The 16668-nt window shown below is 36.0% G+C and overlaps 1 protein-coding gene and 1 long non-coding RNA gene across 7 annotated transcripts in view; one reads left to right on the top strand and one right to left on the bottom strand.

The window, feature by feature from the left end:
- The window catches only part of LOC139706684 (tetratricopeptide repeat protein 28-like), a 90064-nt gene that overhangs the window by 53755 nt on the left and 19641 nt on the right, over positions 1-16668 (bottom strand). For all 3 annotated transcript variants that reach the window (XM_071614980.1, XM_071614977.1, XM_071614988.1), the window contains exon 2: positions 2576-2854. In XM_071614980.1, coding sequence (XP_071471081.1) covers positions 2576-2854 — 279 coding nt within the window. The remainder of the gene's footprint in view (positions 1-2575; positions 2855-16668) is intronic.
- The window catches only part of LOC139706691 (uncharacterized), a 44584-nt gene continuing 41177 nt past the window's right edge, over positions 13262-16668 (top strand). For 2 of the 4 annotated variants that reach the window (XR_011708279.1, XR_011708278.1), the window contains exon 1: positions 13263-14770. This is a non-coding gene — a long non-coding RNA (uncharacterized lncRNA). Of the gene's footprint in view, positions 14771-16668 lie in introns of all 4 variants that reach the window. The other 2 variants (XR_011708277.1, XR_011708276.1) reach the window with 2 other exon arrangements.

The following is a 16668-nucleotide window of genomic DNA, read 5'->3' as shown; positions in this document are numbered from 1 at the left end:
TCTCAAAATAAAAAATAAAAAGGGCTGGGAATGTAGCTCAGTGGTAGGGTGCCCAGTACCAGAAAAAAGTAAAATTAATAATATTAAGGTGTTAAATAGAAAATTTCAAAATCTTAGTTGGAGACGTTAACTTTTTATTGCAGCAATTGATAGAATAACTAGGCAAATAAGTCAGCAAAGACACAGAAGTTCATATGAACATTAGCAATCATCTTGACTTAACTGATATCTACAGGACTATACCTGACAACCACAAAATTTATATTCTTTTCAAGTACTATGGTAGACCCTCCAGTATAAACTATATGCTAGGCAATAAAACAAGCCTCAGTAAATTTTTTTTACTGATAAATTTTTTTACTCTTTATGACAATTCATAAGGAAATTTTGATATTTCACAAAGGATATGTTGTTTGAATGTAATGAAATCAAACTAGAAATCAGCAATAACAAAATAACTAAGAAAATACCAATATTTGGAGATTAAACAGCATTTATTAAAAATACCAAGGATTGAACCCAGGGGATGCTTAACCACTAAGCCATGTCCCTAGCCCTTTTTTTGTTTTTGTTTTTTTAATTTTGAGACAGGGCCTCACTAAGTTGCTGGGACTGGCTCTAAACTTGCAATCTTCCTGCCTGCCTCAGCCTCCTGAGCTGCTGGGATTATAGGCATGCACCACCATGCCCAGCTAAACAACAAATTTCTAAATAATCCATGGATCAAAAAGGTTCTTAGAATGAAAATCAGAAAATATTCTTAACTGAATTATAATGAAAATATTATGTTAAAACTTGTGGAATGGCTTGGGGACATAGCTATGTTGGTAAAGAATGCTTGTTTCACATGTACAAGACCCTGGGTTCAATCCCCAGCACCACAAAAAAAAAAAAAAAAAAAAAAAAAAAAAAAATCTATTGGCCAAATTATATTGTTGTATTATGTGCTTGTATAATATGTAACAACAAATCCCATTATTACCTACAACAATATTCAAAAAAAAACTGTGAAAAGAAAAAAATCTGGGAATAAATAAAAACAAAACATATGTAAGCCTGAACTGTAAAAACTACACAAAGCTACAAAGGGAAATAATAGAAGGCATAATAACATGTTCACAAATTGGAACACTCAAGAATGTTAAGATGGCAGTTCTCTCCAAATTTATCTAAAATTTCAATGCAATAATTTTAACTTCCCAGTAGACTTTTTAAGAAATCAAGTCTGCAACTTTATATAGAAATGTGAAAACATAGAATAGCAAATATAACTGAGAAAAAAAATGAACAAGGTTACAATACCTGATGTTAGACTTTCTGTAAATCTGCAATAACTAAGGCATCATGGTTAGGGCATAAGAATAAATACATAGATCAATGGACTACAACAGAAAATTCAATAATAGTCTATAGGGTCAAATGGCTGGATAGTCCCCAACTTACTTACAATGGTTTAACTTATGATTTTTCAACTTTCTAATGGTACAAAAGTGATATAAATTTGGTAGAAAACAAACTTGGAAATTTGAATTTTGATCTTGTCCCAGGCTAGCAGGAATGGGCTGCAGACCCATGTGCACAAAACAAAGATCATGCAGTAGGGATCATGCAGTAGGATGCCATCTAATGAAGCTGAGCAGGGGCAGTACACCACAGTTCTTATCAGCACACAATCACAAGTGTCTAACCGTCTGCAGTGTGTTGTACAGTGTAGCTAGTGTTTTTTTATATAGAAACTTAATAAATTACATTAGATAGTCAACACTCTATTATACAACAGGATTTAATGTTAGATAATTTTGTCCAACTTAGACCAATGTTTAAGTGTTAAGAGCACATTTAAGGGAGGGTAAGCTAATCTATGATGTCTGGTAGATTAGGTGTATTAAATACATTTTTGATTCATGCTGTTTTCAACCTAGGATGGGTTTATTGTGACATAGCCCTAGTGTAAGTCAAGAAGCATTTATGTGCCCAAAACAAAGATAACAAAGCAGGCACAGTACACCCATAGTCCCAGCTACTTGAGAGTCTGAGACAGATCACTTGAGCCCAGGAGTTTGAGAACAGCCTGGGCAACAAAATGAGGACAAAAAGAAAAAAAAAAAAAAGTAACAACTCAAGCCTTTCAGTATTCAAGAAAATATAGATAATTACAGTGATTTATTAAAAATATGAAATATCCCTGATTAAATAACATTCTGAAAACAAGTAGGTACTGACAAAATAAAATTAATTAATTTTAAATTTAAGGAGAGAAACATGACCTCTGTACCCCATCCAAAACATCTGCCCAAAAAAGGACGTCAAACAATCCAAATAACTAGAAGGAATCCTATCAAGAGGGTGAGAGAAAAAAATAAAATTCCAAACATACAGAAAAAGAATTAAACTTGGAAAGAGAAAGCATATTTCCAAAGCATTAAAAAGGAATCCAGTCACCAGCATACAAGCTCAATGAAGTCATTCATTCTACATTTTGCTAAAGTACAGATTATTTTACTAATACCTGTACTGAATCAATAAATATTACACTGAACTACAAAAGATTCTGTGAAATTCAATAAACTTCTACCTTTGGCCATTTGGGATTGAGAAGCCGGGCTTTGATTGCGTCATCCAGTGCCTTGTCATACTGCTGGATTTTCATGTAGGCTGCAGATCTATTGCTGTATAAAATGCAGTTCTGAGGGTCAACAGCCAGGGCTTCATTGTACAGGACAATAGCTGTGTGGAAATCGCCATCGTGACAAGCCTGGTTACTCTGACGAACTTTCTCAACAAATTCAGCTTTGCTCAGTACTGGTTCATCAGGACTTCTCCGGCCAATAGTCTTAGCACCAAAAAGAGAAATCTACAAACAAAGAAATTGTCAAACACAGTTCAGATAATCCAGTCAAGTTCCTTGTTTGAACCTCAATAAAACATGGATATTCTTCCCAATCTGCTTTACATTATACTTGACTTTTGTCCCCTGAAATATAGTAAATTTTCCATGAAGCAGCCAACACAGTGCCTTGAATACATACATATATTTGTGTAACAGTTATATACATTCATATTTGTATGAATATTTGTACAAATTTATTGACTTGACAGGATGGAGGAATGAATGGGTTGAATGAATGAATAAATAAATAAATGCAAAAAAAAAAACTGAGGTTTTCCTTAGCAATTTAAAGTTAACTAGGGAAAAACCAAAATAAAAACGTACATAGACAACATGATTTCAACATGTTAAGATCGTTCTACTTCAAAAAATAATGAAAGCATAAAATCAAAATACTAACAATGCTAAGCTGTTACTTACTTGATGTAACATTATGGAGCATTTTTTACTTTCTTAAATTTTCTTTCCTATCCAAATGTAAATAATGAGTACATGCAAATTTAAAAAAAATTAAAGTATCTTAATGTACGATTCAATCTTTTTGGACTGGCAAATTTGGTAACTGAATTTGACTACTACCATGAAATTTCAGCATCAGATTAGGGAGACCACACACAAAAAATTCAGCTGTGAAGTATATCCTGCAATCTGAGATCTGTTTTTCAAAATCCCTAAATTTTCTGTGATTTGATAACAGTGACCTTAAAACCAAAGAGAGTGAATGAGTCGAGTTTTAATTCATTTTTAAAACTGCATTAAGTTTAAAGAGAAGAAATTTAACACAATAGTATCAGGAGAGATATTTCATAATTCTAAGCAAACCTGACCTGAGCAAAAATATTTTTTTAAAAAAGTATAATTTTCTACCCCATGTCTTCATTTAAGACCAAGTTCAATACTGTCCTTCAAAAGAGGATGAATCTGGGTCTGGGGGTTGTGGCTCAGTGGTGGAGCGCCTGCCTAGCACATGTGAGGCACTGGGTTCAATCCTCAGTACCAAACAATACATAAATAAAAGAAAGGTATTGTGTCCATCCAAGTGTGTGAGTGTGTGAGTGAGTGAGTGAGTGTGTGTGTGTGTGTGTGTGCATGTGAATTTCAAAAGAGGATGAATCTGATTTTATATAGTACGCCAATGTACACAACATAATAGATTCCTCACCAAAATGTCTATACTAAAAAGAACAATTTCCACAAAGACAGATCTAATCTACATTTGTGACCATTGTTCTTCTCCTCATAAGGATAGTATATCCTAGACTTTCAGGATAATTCAAATTGCTAAAATATTCTAGAAGTTTCAAATATCTGTGTTTAAGGTATACCCTTCAACTTCCTCACACTGGAAGTAGCTAATCAATGATGTATTATTAAAGGTTTTTTAAAAATAATGATCATGAAACATATTGTTTGAAAGTGAATGAACTATGTAATGTTTACTAAACAATAAGGATTTCCCTAAACAGTTTTGATTTTTAATTACTTTATCCCATCGTCAAATCAATGTACAAGACATTGAATACATGTAAAACTGATTTCACTTGGAAAATACAATCATCGTGACTTTGCTTAAGGCCAGAATTAGCCACAAGTTGTAGAAATAAATTCTATTTCTGGGTATCTAAAAAATAACTAGCAAGAGGTCATGAAGATTTTCCCCTATGTTTTCTTCTAGGAGTTTTAGGGTTGAAAGCCTTAGTCTAAATCATCAATCATTTGAGTTGATTTTTGTTTTTGTGTTTATTTTGGTTTTGATACGGGGGATTGAACCCAGGGCTGCTTTATTACTGAGCTACATCCCCAGTCCTTTCAACTTTTTTATTTTTGATCTTGCTAAGTTGCTGAGGGCTCACCAAGTTGCTGAGGCTGACCTTGAACTTTCCATCCTCCTGCCTCAGCCCCTCAAATCACTGGGATTATAGACAAATCCCCATATCCAGCTTGAATTGATTTTTGTACATGGTGTAAGATAAGGATTCAATTTCTCTTTCTTCTTTTTTGCCTGTGGATATCCAGTTTTCCCAGCACCATTTATTGTAGACCATCCTTTCCCCATTGTGTATGAATGTAAAATAAATTGGTATAACTATGGTTTATATGAGCCTTATGATAATCACAAAGCAAAAACCTATAGTAGGTATACAAAAGTTAAAGGAATCAAAGCATACTAAAGAAAATCATCAAATCACAAAAGCAGATAGTGAGAGGAAGAACAAAAGATCTACAAAAGGGCAAGAAAACAACTAACAATACCAAGTTCTTTACCTAACAATAATTATTTTTGATGTCAATGCATTAAATTTTCAAATCAAAACACAGAGTTGTTGAGCAAGTAAAAAGACAAAATCCAACTGTAGGCTGCCCACAAGAGACTCACTCCAGCTTTAAATACAGACTGAAAAGTAAAAACAGAGAAAAAGATATTCCACACAAATGAAAAACAAAAGAGAGCAGCGACTGCTATACAGACAGCAGCAATCATAGACTAAGTCAAAAACTGTTACTGGAAGCAGGGCGCACATTGGGGTCCCAATGGCCCAGAAGGCTAAGGCAGGAAGATCACAAGTTTGAGGAAAGCCTCAGCAACTCTGTGAGACACTCAGCAACTTCGCAAGATTTTGCCTCAGAATAAAAAATAAAAAGGGCTGTAATTTGGTTTTCAGTAGTAAAGCCTCTGGGTTCAATAATACCCAGTACTCTTCCTTGGACCCTCCAAAAATAAAAGTAACCGGAGACAAGGTGTTATGGTTTAGATGTGAGGTATGCCCCAAAAGCTCATGTGGGAGACAATACAAGAGAGTTCAAAGGGGAAATGATTGGGTTGTGAGAGCCTTAACCCAATCAGTGAATTTATCCCTGATGGCTGGAGGCAGACAGGGTGTGGCCTTGGGGTATATATTTGTTATTTGTCAAGTGGAGATCTCCATGCTGCCTGAACATCATGTGAGCTGCTTCCCTCTGTCACACTCTTCTGCCATGGTGTTCTGCCTCACCTCAAGCCCTGAGGAAGAGAGCTGGCTGTCTATGAACTAAGACCTCTGAAACTGTGAGCCCTAAAATGAACTTTTCCTCCTTTACAATTGTTCTAGACGAATCTTTTAGTCACAGCAGCAAAAAAGCTGACTAAAATACAAGGTTATTATGTAATGATAAAAGAGTCAACTCACCATGAGTGTATAATAATTATAAATATATATGCACCCAACATCAGGGCCCCAAGATATATAAAGCAAATATTAACATTTAAAGAGGAAATAAACAGCAATGAAAAAATAGTAGGGGATTTTAATACCTCACTTTTAATAATGGACAGATCACCTGACAGAAATCAATAAGGAAAATGTTAGATTTGAACTATACCTTAGACCAAATGACCTAACAGACATATAAAATATTCCATCCAAGAACAGCAGAGTACACATCTACTGTTAAAAATATTAATGCAAATGATGTAGGAAAAAAACTTTCCACTTTTATATCAAAAATATAGGTCAATAAAAGAATTAAATTTTAAAATAAAATTATAAAAGTTGCAATAGGGAAAAAATTTAAATATTAAAAAATGTTTTTAAGCTGCCTACAGAGTTATTGTGTCCCAGCAGATTGGTGGCATGCCCCAAATCCTTGGGGGTTAGTACAGAAATGCCATCAGGCCTAATTCACTGAGACATGAATTCAATCATGGTGAAATTGGAAACTGTTAAGCTTTTTGCAAGCAGATTTTGTAATATGTGTCTGTGTGCAGCCTTTCTCCTCAGTCAGAGGGGTTTTACTTACCATGAGTTGTACCCTCCCCTCTCTCCAGCTCTAGTCCCACCTTTCCAAGACCTAGCTATTTCTACCTCAGTGGGTAAGTCATTTACCACTCTGTGCCTCAGTTTACTCAGTAGTTTACCATTAGACTGTGACTCCTTGAGGGACTTTGTCATAATCATTATTATATCCCAGCACCTTGCACCATGCCTGGCCCATGGGAAGTGCTCAGTGAATGTCTGACAGATCAGTGAGTGCATGATTGCAGAATGAGGTGGATAAAACCTGGCTTGTCTGTCACACAGGATTCTGTGAGCATCTGAAGCCTCTCTTGCTTTCAAGGAAAAAAATTGAAGCAACTTGAAATTAAGACCGTGTATAAAAAGATTTACAATAGGGATCCAAAATCAAAATATTACAAAATAGTGGATTCACATACTCTGAGCTCAGCAGCTTTGCCAATCCTGACCTCTGCTGGACACCAGCTCCTCCCCCCACAGTCCCTGCTTTTTAATTTCTATATGCTTGGGGACTGCTAGCCTTGAGGCATCTTCTCCCTCTGACTTAGACAAAAAGTTGTCTTTTGAAATCAGCCAAAGAAAAGCTACAGGGGGCACTGGTCACTGGACTAGTTGGTGATATGGTTTGACAAGATAGGGAACACAGGAGGAACAGCAAGGGTGGGATAAAAATTTCAAAAATGTTGTGGACATGAAAGTGAGAATTCAGGCAGGAGGTTGTATATGTGTAGGTCAGGTGCTCTTGGAAAGATCTGAGCTCTGTGTAGTAGATTGGGCAGATATTAGTTGACACGTGATCTTGTAAATCATGAGAGTAGAAGAGGTCATCTAAGGAGAATGTAAAGAGGAGAGGCCCAGGAACAGCTGTGTTTAAGGGGAATACAGAAGAAAGAGCCTTTCCTGAGAAGAAATAACAGGGAAATAAAACTAAAGGAGATAGTGTCCCAAAACCAAGGAAGCATTGCCAAAGGTGAGCAGCAATTCCTGACTTGTGAAATGTGATGAATGTTCTGCCTTATACATTGTTCTGAGGGTAAAATGAAATCATGTCAGCAAAAGTCTTATGTAAATTGTAAATGTGTTACATAAATGAAGTAGCTCCGCCACTCCAAAAAAAAAAAAAATGTTTTTAAAAAGTTCCAGCAGGAAATATGGAAGAAATTTTTATTACACAGAACCGTGGAAGGTCTAAGTACAACACAAAAAATAACAAAAAAACATAAAAGACCAATACATATAATAATATAAAATAGTTATCTGCATGAAAAAAATAGGTTTAAAAAAAGACCAAAAAGATGAGTAACAAATCAACTTTTTTGGTTTTGTTGGTGCTGGAAATTAAACCCAGGGCCTTATACATGCTAGGAAAACATTTTACCAATTGAGCTATAATCTCAGACCCAACAAATCAACTTGTTAAAAAAAACAACACATAAAGCTGGGCTTGGTGGCACATGCCTACAATCCCACTGACTCAAGAGGATGAGGCAGGAGGATTGCAAGTTTGAGGACGGCCTCAGCAATTTAGCAAAACTCGGTCTCAAAAAAAATTAAAAGGGGGGCTGGGGTTGTGGCTCAGCAGCAGAGCGCTCACCTAGCATGTGCGAGTCCTGGGTTCGATCCTCAGCACCACATAAAAATAAACAAGATAAATTGTGTACAAATAAAAAATATTTTTAAAAATTTTTTTAAATAAAAAGGGTTGAAGATGGTTCGCTGGTTAAGTGCCCCTGGGTTCAATTCCCTATACTTAAAAAAAGAAAAAAATAATAAGTAACACATGATAAAGGGCTAGTTTCTTTTATATAGAAAAGACCCCTACAAATCAATGAGAAAAAAGAATCCAATGAGAAAATGGCTAAAGGGTATGAACAGACAGATCAAAAATAAAGAAAGAAAAAAAGGGAGGGAGGAGGAAGGAAGGAAAGAGGAAAGAAAGAAATACATAAGGCTTTTAAACATATTTTTTAAAAATGTATGATCTCAATTTTAAAAATAAATTAAATATCAATGATAGTATATTTTAGCCCTCCTACTAATAAAAAATATTAACAATATACTTTGTTGCTAAGGAGTAAGGAAAAAGTTACATTCACATAACTGGTGGAAGTACAACTGAATATAATTTCTTAAAAGAACAATTTATAATACCTATAAAACGTAAAAGTTGCATATCCTGTGAAGTCTAGAAATTTTTCCACTTCTAAAAATTTATACTATAGAAACACCTGTATATACTAAGTCATCCAGACAAGAATATTTATACAGCATTTAACATGAGGTTAGAAATAACCTGAATGTTAGAAAGTAGAAAAATGGAAAACTTTTAATAGATCCATATAGTTGACACTGTTATGGTTTGGATATGAGGTGTCCCCCAAAAGCTCCTGTGTTAATGCAGGAACGTTTGAAGGTGAAGTGATCGGATTGAGAAAGCTGTAATCTAGTCAGTACATCCTAGTTTAAAAGGACTAATTGGGTGATTAAGCATAGGCAGGTGGAGCATGACCGGAAGAGACAGGTCACTGGGAGTGTACCCTAGAAGGGTTCATATTCTCTGACACCTCTTCCTATCTCTTTCTGCTTCCTGGCCACCATGAGTGGAGCAGCACTCCTCCCCCTCACCCTTGGGCCTCACCTTGGGCCCAGAGCAATGGAGTCAGCCAACCATGAACCAAAACTTTTCAAGGCTGGGGTTGTGGCTCAGAGGTAGAGTAGAGGCACTGGGTTCTAACCTCAGCACCACATAAATATAAAATTCAGATATTGTGCCCGCCTACAACTAAAAAATATTTTTAAAATAAAATAATCTTTTCCTTCTCTAATTGTTCTAGCCAGGTATTTGGTCACAGCATCAAAAAGCTGACTAACCTAGATACTATGAATCCAATCCAATGAATGAGGCAGGTTTTATTTATGGATATGGAAAGAAAAAAAATCAAGATGCAGAAAGGATGTTTAGAATAAGTTATATTTCATGAAAAATTGGAAGTAAATAATGTACACCAGTATACACATTTATGTGCTTAAACAAACATGGATTAAATAGACCAGAAACAATAAACTACTAGACTGCCTCAAAAGAGAATTATTAGAAGACTGAATAGCAGGGTGAAAGGAGACTCTACTTTTGTTTATCTGATATTTCAATAGATGCATGTATTACCTACTTTCTTTAAAATATAAAATCATTCTGAAAACAGAGCATAGCTGGCTTTTTTATTTATCAGTGTACTCATATAGAAGTGTAAGATCTGTTCATTCTCTTAAGAGTATCTGGCTGAGAAACTTGCCTTTGGATTTTGGCCCAGAGCTGAACAAGACTAGAGAAAGGGCTTTCATTTTCTAAATCACACAAAGTCACTCTCCACTCACAAGTTAGTCTGCCTAGGGAATAGGCCATTTTCAAATTCACACAAAAGCACCATATGGGTCAATAAAGGTCATATGTTAGTTATCTACTATTAAAACAAAACAGGCGGGCCTAGGATTGTGGCTCAGTGGCAGAGTACTCGCCTAGCATGTGCGAGGCCCTGGGTTCGCCTTGGCACCACATTAAAAAAAAATAAAGGTAACGTGTCCAACTACAACTAAAAAATAAATATTTTTTTAAAACAAATTTTTAATTAAAAAAAAAAAAAAAAAACAGGCCAGGTGCAGTGGTAGTCCTAGTTACTCAAAAGAGGCCAAGGCAGGAGCAGGAGGACAGCTTGAGCCCAAGAGTCGAGGCCAGCCTAGCAGGGCCCTATCAAAAAACATTTTTTAAAGCCAGGTGCAGTAGCATACACCTGTGATCCCATTGACTTGTAAGGTTAAGGCAGGAAAATCTCAAGTTCAAGGCCAGCTTGGGGAACTTGGCAAGACCCTCAAAATAAAAAATAAAAGGGGCTGGGAATGTAGCTCAGTGAAAGAGCAACCCTGGGTTCAATCCCCACAAGATAAAAAAGAGAGAGAGATGACATGTACAAATTTCACTAGAGAATTGACCACGGAATAAAGAATTCAATGTACCTTGCTAAACTAAAATATATAATACCAGAAATTAAAAACTATATGAATGGATTTAGATTTAGCAAGATTTTATGCAACAGGATTAATAAAGTAGAAGACAGGTCCATAGAAAATACCCAAACTGAACCACAGAAAATAAAAAGAGAGTGGGTAAGATGAGCATACTAAAGACATAAGTAACATGCTCAAGAAAGAGGTGTAATACATATATGACTGAAATTCTGGAAAGAACGGAGAGACAAGGTAGTAGAACACTGTTTGAGTATCTTTTTTAATGTTTTTATTAGTGCATTAAGGTTATACATAATGGAGTTCATTTTGACATAATACATGCATAAACTCTGAATAACTTGTGACCAAAAATTTTCTAAAACTGATGAAAGACAACAACTTTAAAGCAATATTGAACACATTGCTTTAAGAATTTCATCCAACCCCAAGATAACACAAAGAAAATCACCACTGCACACGTCATAGTCAAACTGCTAAAACACAAAAATAGAGAAAATATTAAAGCCGGGGGAGATGCATTTCCTTCAAATAAGCTATAAGCTGTGTACTCAACAGAAAAGATGGAAACTGAAACAGGACCTAACCTAAAATTCTATACCCAGAGAAAATATTCTTCAAAAACAAAGGTGAAATAGGGACACTTACACATTGTTGGTAGGATACACAATAGTGCAACTGCTGTGGAAACCACCTTGGCAAGTCCTCAAAAGATAAAAGTTATCTTATGACCTATTAAGTGTACTCCAGGACATCTACTGAAATGAACTGAAAATATAAACTACATAAAAACTAGTAGCCAGGTGTGGTGGTGCATGCTTATAATCCCAGCATTTCGGGAGGCAGAAGCAGGAGGATTGCAAATTCAAAGACAGTCTCAGCAACTTAGCAACTCGGCAAAGATACTGTTTCTAAATAAAATATTTAAAAAGGGCCAGGGATGTGGCTCAGTGGTTAAACACCCCTGGGTTCAATCCCTAGTATCAAAAAAAAACTAGTACACAAATGTTGAGAGACATTACTTATAACAGTCAAAAAGTGAAAACAATCCAAATGTCCATCAACTGATGAATAAACAAAATGTGGCAAAACCATACAATGGAATATTAAATCAACCACAAAAAATGAAATACCAATATATATTACAACATGTAACCCTGTAAATGTCAATGTGAAGTGGAAGAAGCTCTAGACACAAAGTATGCAGGACTGCACATATTCTATGATTCTCTTTGTGTTAAATATTCATAATAAACAAACCTACAGAGACAGAAGGCAGACTAGTAGTTGCCAGGGGTTAGCAAAAGGGAGAAATGGGGGCCCTGGGATTGTAGCTCAATGGTGGAGCGCTTGCCTAACACACGTGAGGCACTAGGTTCAATCCTCAGCACCACATAAAAAATAAATAAATAAAATAAAGATATTATGTCCACCTAAAACTAAAAATTTTTTTAAATATTTATTTTTTAGTTTTAGGTGGACACAACATCTTTAGTTTATTTTATGAGGTGCTGAAAATCGAACCCAGTGCCTCACGCATGCTAGGCAAGCGCGCCACCACTTGAGCCACATCCCAAGGCCCTAAAAAAACATTTTTAAAAAGGCAGGGGAGGAATGGGGAATGACTCCTAATGGCACAGAATTTCTTTTAAGAGTAAGCCAATGTTTTAGAATTAGATAGTGGTGATTGCTGTATATCACTGTGACTACACTAAAAACCACTGAACTGTACACTTTAACATGGGTGCATTTTGTGATATGTGAAATATATCTCAATTTTAAAAATAAAAGTAAAACAAAACTTGATGAATCAAAAACAGGAATTAACAGTAGGTCTACATTAAAAGAAATATTAAAATAAACAATGAAAGAAAACTATCCCAGGGAGAAACATGGAAATGATTAATACTAGAAAGAATAAATAAAAATGAATATCATATATGCAAAATAATAACTGTAATGTGAAGCTTAAAATATTTATAGCACAATAAGTAGGAGGTGGGAAATAGAGCTAAAGTTCTATATGGTTTCTCAAGCCTTAATATATAGGTAATCACTTGAGGACTGTGTTAAAAGGCAGATTCAGATTCAACACATTCACAGTGGGGCATGAGACTCTGCATTTTATAAAGTCCTGATGATGTAGAACTATATGCCACATTTTATCAAGGTTCTAAGGTTTTACCAGACCCAAGTAAAGAGTAAAATTATTAATTTTATTAGACTATATTAAATCAAGGATTTGCATTGTAATATAATCAAGTCAAGGAAATTATGACTGAAAACGTAATTAGCAAGTTAACAGAAAAATAATAAAATCATATTAAAAATTGATTCATCTAAAAGAAAGTGGAGTAGAAAAAAACAAACATTTTTTAAAAGGGGTTTGCCCTGCAGTGCAACCTAGCCAACAGTGAAAGAAAGATAATAAGATAGGTGGAGGTAGGGAATGGGTCAAATATGTTAAGAAATAAAACTTAAGGCCTTAGGTTAGGCAAATACTCCAGAGCTAGAATACAATAAGATTATTTTTTAAATTTTTTTTTTAGTTGTAGATGGACACAATACCCATGTTTTATTATTTATTTTTTATGTGGTGCTGAGAATCTAACCCAGTGCCTCACACATGCTAGGCAAGCACTCTACCACTAAGCTATAACCCCAGACCCATAATAAGATTATTTATATGCCAGGTAAGCTCCTAGGCACTACAGAATAAAAATCCAGAGAAAAAACAAAGTAAGTGGCTTGTTAAAAATCAATAAATAAAACACTGACTCCATCTGTGAAAATTAGGCTTTAGGCAGTTCTTTATGTCTTGCAAGCCCTGAGCTTCCATAGGGGAAGAAGTCCTCCTACACAGGCTGCACCTAATTAGACCAGTGATCAAAGACCAGTTCAAAGAGTAACTAATCAGAAGGAAGTAAAGTTGGCCATGCAGATAGAAATGGATTTAGGTGTCTAAAGGTAGGGGGGAGGCAATAAGGACTAGCCATGTTGGAGAAAGGGCAGAAGTCAGTGTAAGTGCAGAATAGAAAGTAAAAGTGTGTAAGGTAAGAAAAGTAAATGGGATCCAAATTATTTACCAATATGGCAGCCACCAGGTATATGTGGCTCTTTAAATTTTTATTTTACCAAATTAAAATTAAAGAATCAGTTCCACAGATGTACTAGTCACACTGCAAGTGCACAATAGCCACGCTTGATAGCTAGTGGCTAACAAACTACAGTGCAGATGCAGAAATGTCCATCTTCACAGAAAGTACTATTAGACAGAGCAGGTTTAGAGCTTTATAGGCTGTCAAAAAGAAACAGAGAAGCTACATCATCAGCCTAGACCAGAGGTCATAAGCTCTTACAAGGCCAAATCCTAAAGCAGAACTGCCACTTATCCTTTAATAAATTCCCAGGTCCCAGGACACTAGGCAAGTACTTCTCAAACTCCCTTAAATGATCTTAACAGGCATTCTTGAGAATAGAGGAAAGGCACCCGGGAAGGAAGAGAGGGTGTAAGGATGGCCTTAGGCCTTAGCCTAAACAACTCCATCTTAAAATAAACTGCAGTCTCACCCAGCAAGCCACAGAGCCCTCCGATATGTCAATCAGGCACAGCCCGATAAAAGCAAGTCACTTTCCATAACCCTAACAAGAGTCAGGGTGAAATCACATGTCATTTGTCATAATCCTGATAAGAGATAGAGGGGTCTCAGGGCGGAAACCACCAGACCACATGTCCTCTTTAAGACATAAGATGTCACTAAGAAACCTGGTAACAGCTGATAGGGATCCATAGAGCGAGCAGAAGCTCCCAAAATTTAGTAAAAATAATGGAACAAATGAACGGACACTTAGCTAGCCAATACTGAGGCACACATGCTGGACAGCTTGATGAGGACCTGGACTGACATCCCAACTCTCATCATCATCTGCCTGATCCTCTGTGTTGTCCTCACTGCTCTCAAACTCTACAGCAGTCTCCTGACCCTGGTGAGAAATGAGACTTCTCCTTATAACCATCTCCTCAGCCAGCCATCAACTCCATACCAGGAGAAGCCTCCATCAGTTCTTGAGGATCCCTGCATTCTGAGTGAGTGCATCTGCTGGACTTAAGGCCTAAGATTTAAGACTTTAAATCTAGCACTTAAGCTTAGCATGCAGAGGGAATGTCTGTAATAGGTCTGCCATAATTAAGAGTGTTTGAGGTGCTTAGAAATAACTTAGAATTTGTTTGCTTCAAATTAGTTGTGTTTATTGCTTTTATCAGCCTGAATTATTTTGTTTGTAGTGCCCAGCAGTAAGGACTGTCATTTTCTTGATTAAGAACCTATAAAGTAAAATTGTATTAAGTGATTTGAGTGAATAAAACATTAAAAAGGGAATTAGCACATGGACATTCTTTATTTCTCCCCTCGACTGCATATGTTGCACTTGTGCCTATCGCGACAGGGAAATGGAAAATACTGGGGAGTGATATTAGCCAAATTATATTGTTATATTGTGTGCATGTACAAATATGTAACAACAAATCCCACCATTATACACAAGCCTAATGTACCAATTTTTAAAAAATAGGAAAAACATAGATTTTAAAAAATAGGCATACTGGGCTGGGGTTGTGGCTCAGTGGTAGAGCGTTCACCTAGCACGTGCGAGGCCCTAGATTTGATCCTCAGCACCACATAAAAATAAATAAATAAAATAAAGGTATTGTGTTAACTTCAACTAAAAAATATTTTTTAAAAAAAGGCATCCTTGGGGCTGGTGTTGTTGCTCAATGGTAGAGCGCTTGCCTTGTTGTGTGAGGCACTGAGTTCGATTCTCAGAACCACGTAAAAAATAAATAAGTAAAATAAAGATATTGTGTTCATCTACAACTAAAAAAATATTTTTAAAAAATACGCATCCTTGAAAAGCTACTCCATGGTCAACTTGGAAGGAATTAATGTAAATAATTTGAAATTCCTCACCCACACCTTTAAAAGTTTCATTTCTTAAGATACGAAAGCCTTAGCTGATTCCTGATCAATTCTTGCCAATACTTTATAATAATTTGGAGGAAGATAGATTTGGTTACTGCATGACTTCATTAGAGCCTTTAATATGCTTATATATAGTGTGAGCCTCCAAAAATCAGATAGCATATACAGTGTTTCCCATTAAGAATAATTATTGTGGGGGCTGGGGATGTGGCTCAAGCAGTAGCGCACTCACCTGGTATGCGCAGGGCACTGGGTTGGATCCTCAGCACCACATAAAAATAAAGATGTTGTGTCCACCAAAAACTGAAAAATAAATATTAAAATAAATTCTCTCTCTCTCTCTCTCTCTTAAAAAAAAAGAATAATTATTGTGGGGCTGGGGTTGCAGCTCAGTAGTAGAGTGCTTGCCTAGCATGTGTGAGGCACTGGATTCTCAGCACTGCATATAAATAAATAAAGTCCATTGACAACTGAAAAAAAATTTTTTTAAAAGAATGATTATTGTTATAATCAATGAACAATTAGTATGTGCCTGTCACTATTCTAAGTGCTTTATAGATGTTCACTTGTTTACTATTCAAAATCTCTATGAAGCTGTACTACTGCAAAGGAAGACAAAGGTTAAATAACAAAAAGGGAGGAAGTGAACGTATCAAGGGAATTAACTGTAGGGCTATAATTCAAATCCAGTTTGTCTGGCTCTGAAGTCCCTACTCTTAACCATTTTATACCTCCTCTCAGAATTATTTGAAAACACAATATTTTATGCACTTCTTGGATGCCTATTAAGATCTGATAAAACATTGTCCCTGTAGTTTGGGAAATGATGAAAGACTACTCAGGCCTATCTTTCTTATAGCCTGAACAAGCCATGCTAAAACTATGTCTAAAACTACTTTTGCTCATTTAAAAATGTTCCAGTTCCAGCCAGGTGTGGTGGCACAGGCCTACAATCCCAGAGACTTGCAAAGGTTTGGCAGGATGATCGGAAGTCTGAGGCCAGCCT

This window comes from Marmota flaviventris, chromosome 1 (genome assembly GCF_047511675.1).
Source record: "Marmota flaviventris isolate mMarFla1 chromosome 1, mMarFla1.hap1, whole genome shotgun sequence".
NCBI lineage: Eukaryota > Metazoa > Chordata > Mammalia > Rodentia > Sciuridae > Marmota > Marmota flaviventris.
Note: the sequence above shows the minus strand (reverse complement) of the source record. Positions and strands in the feature narration are given on the sequence as shown.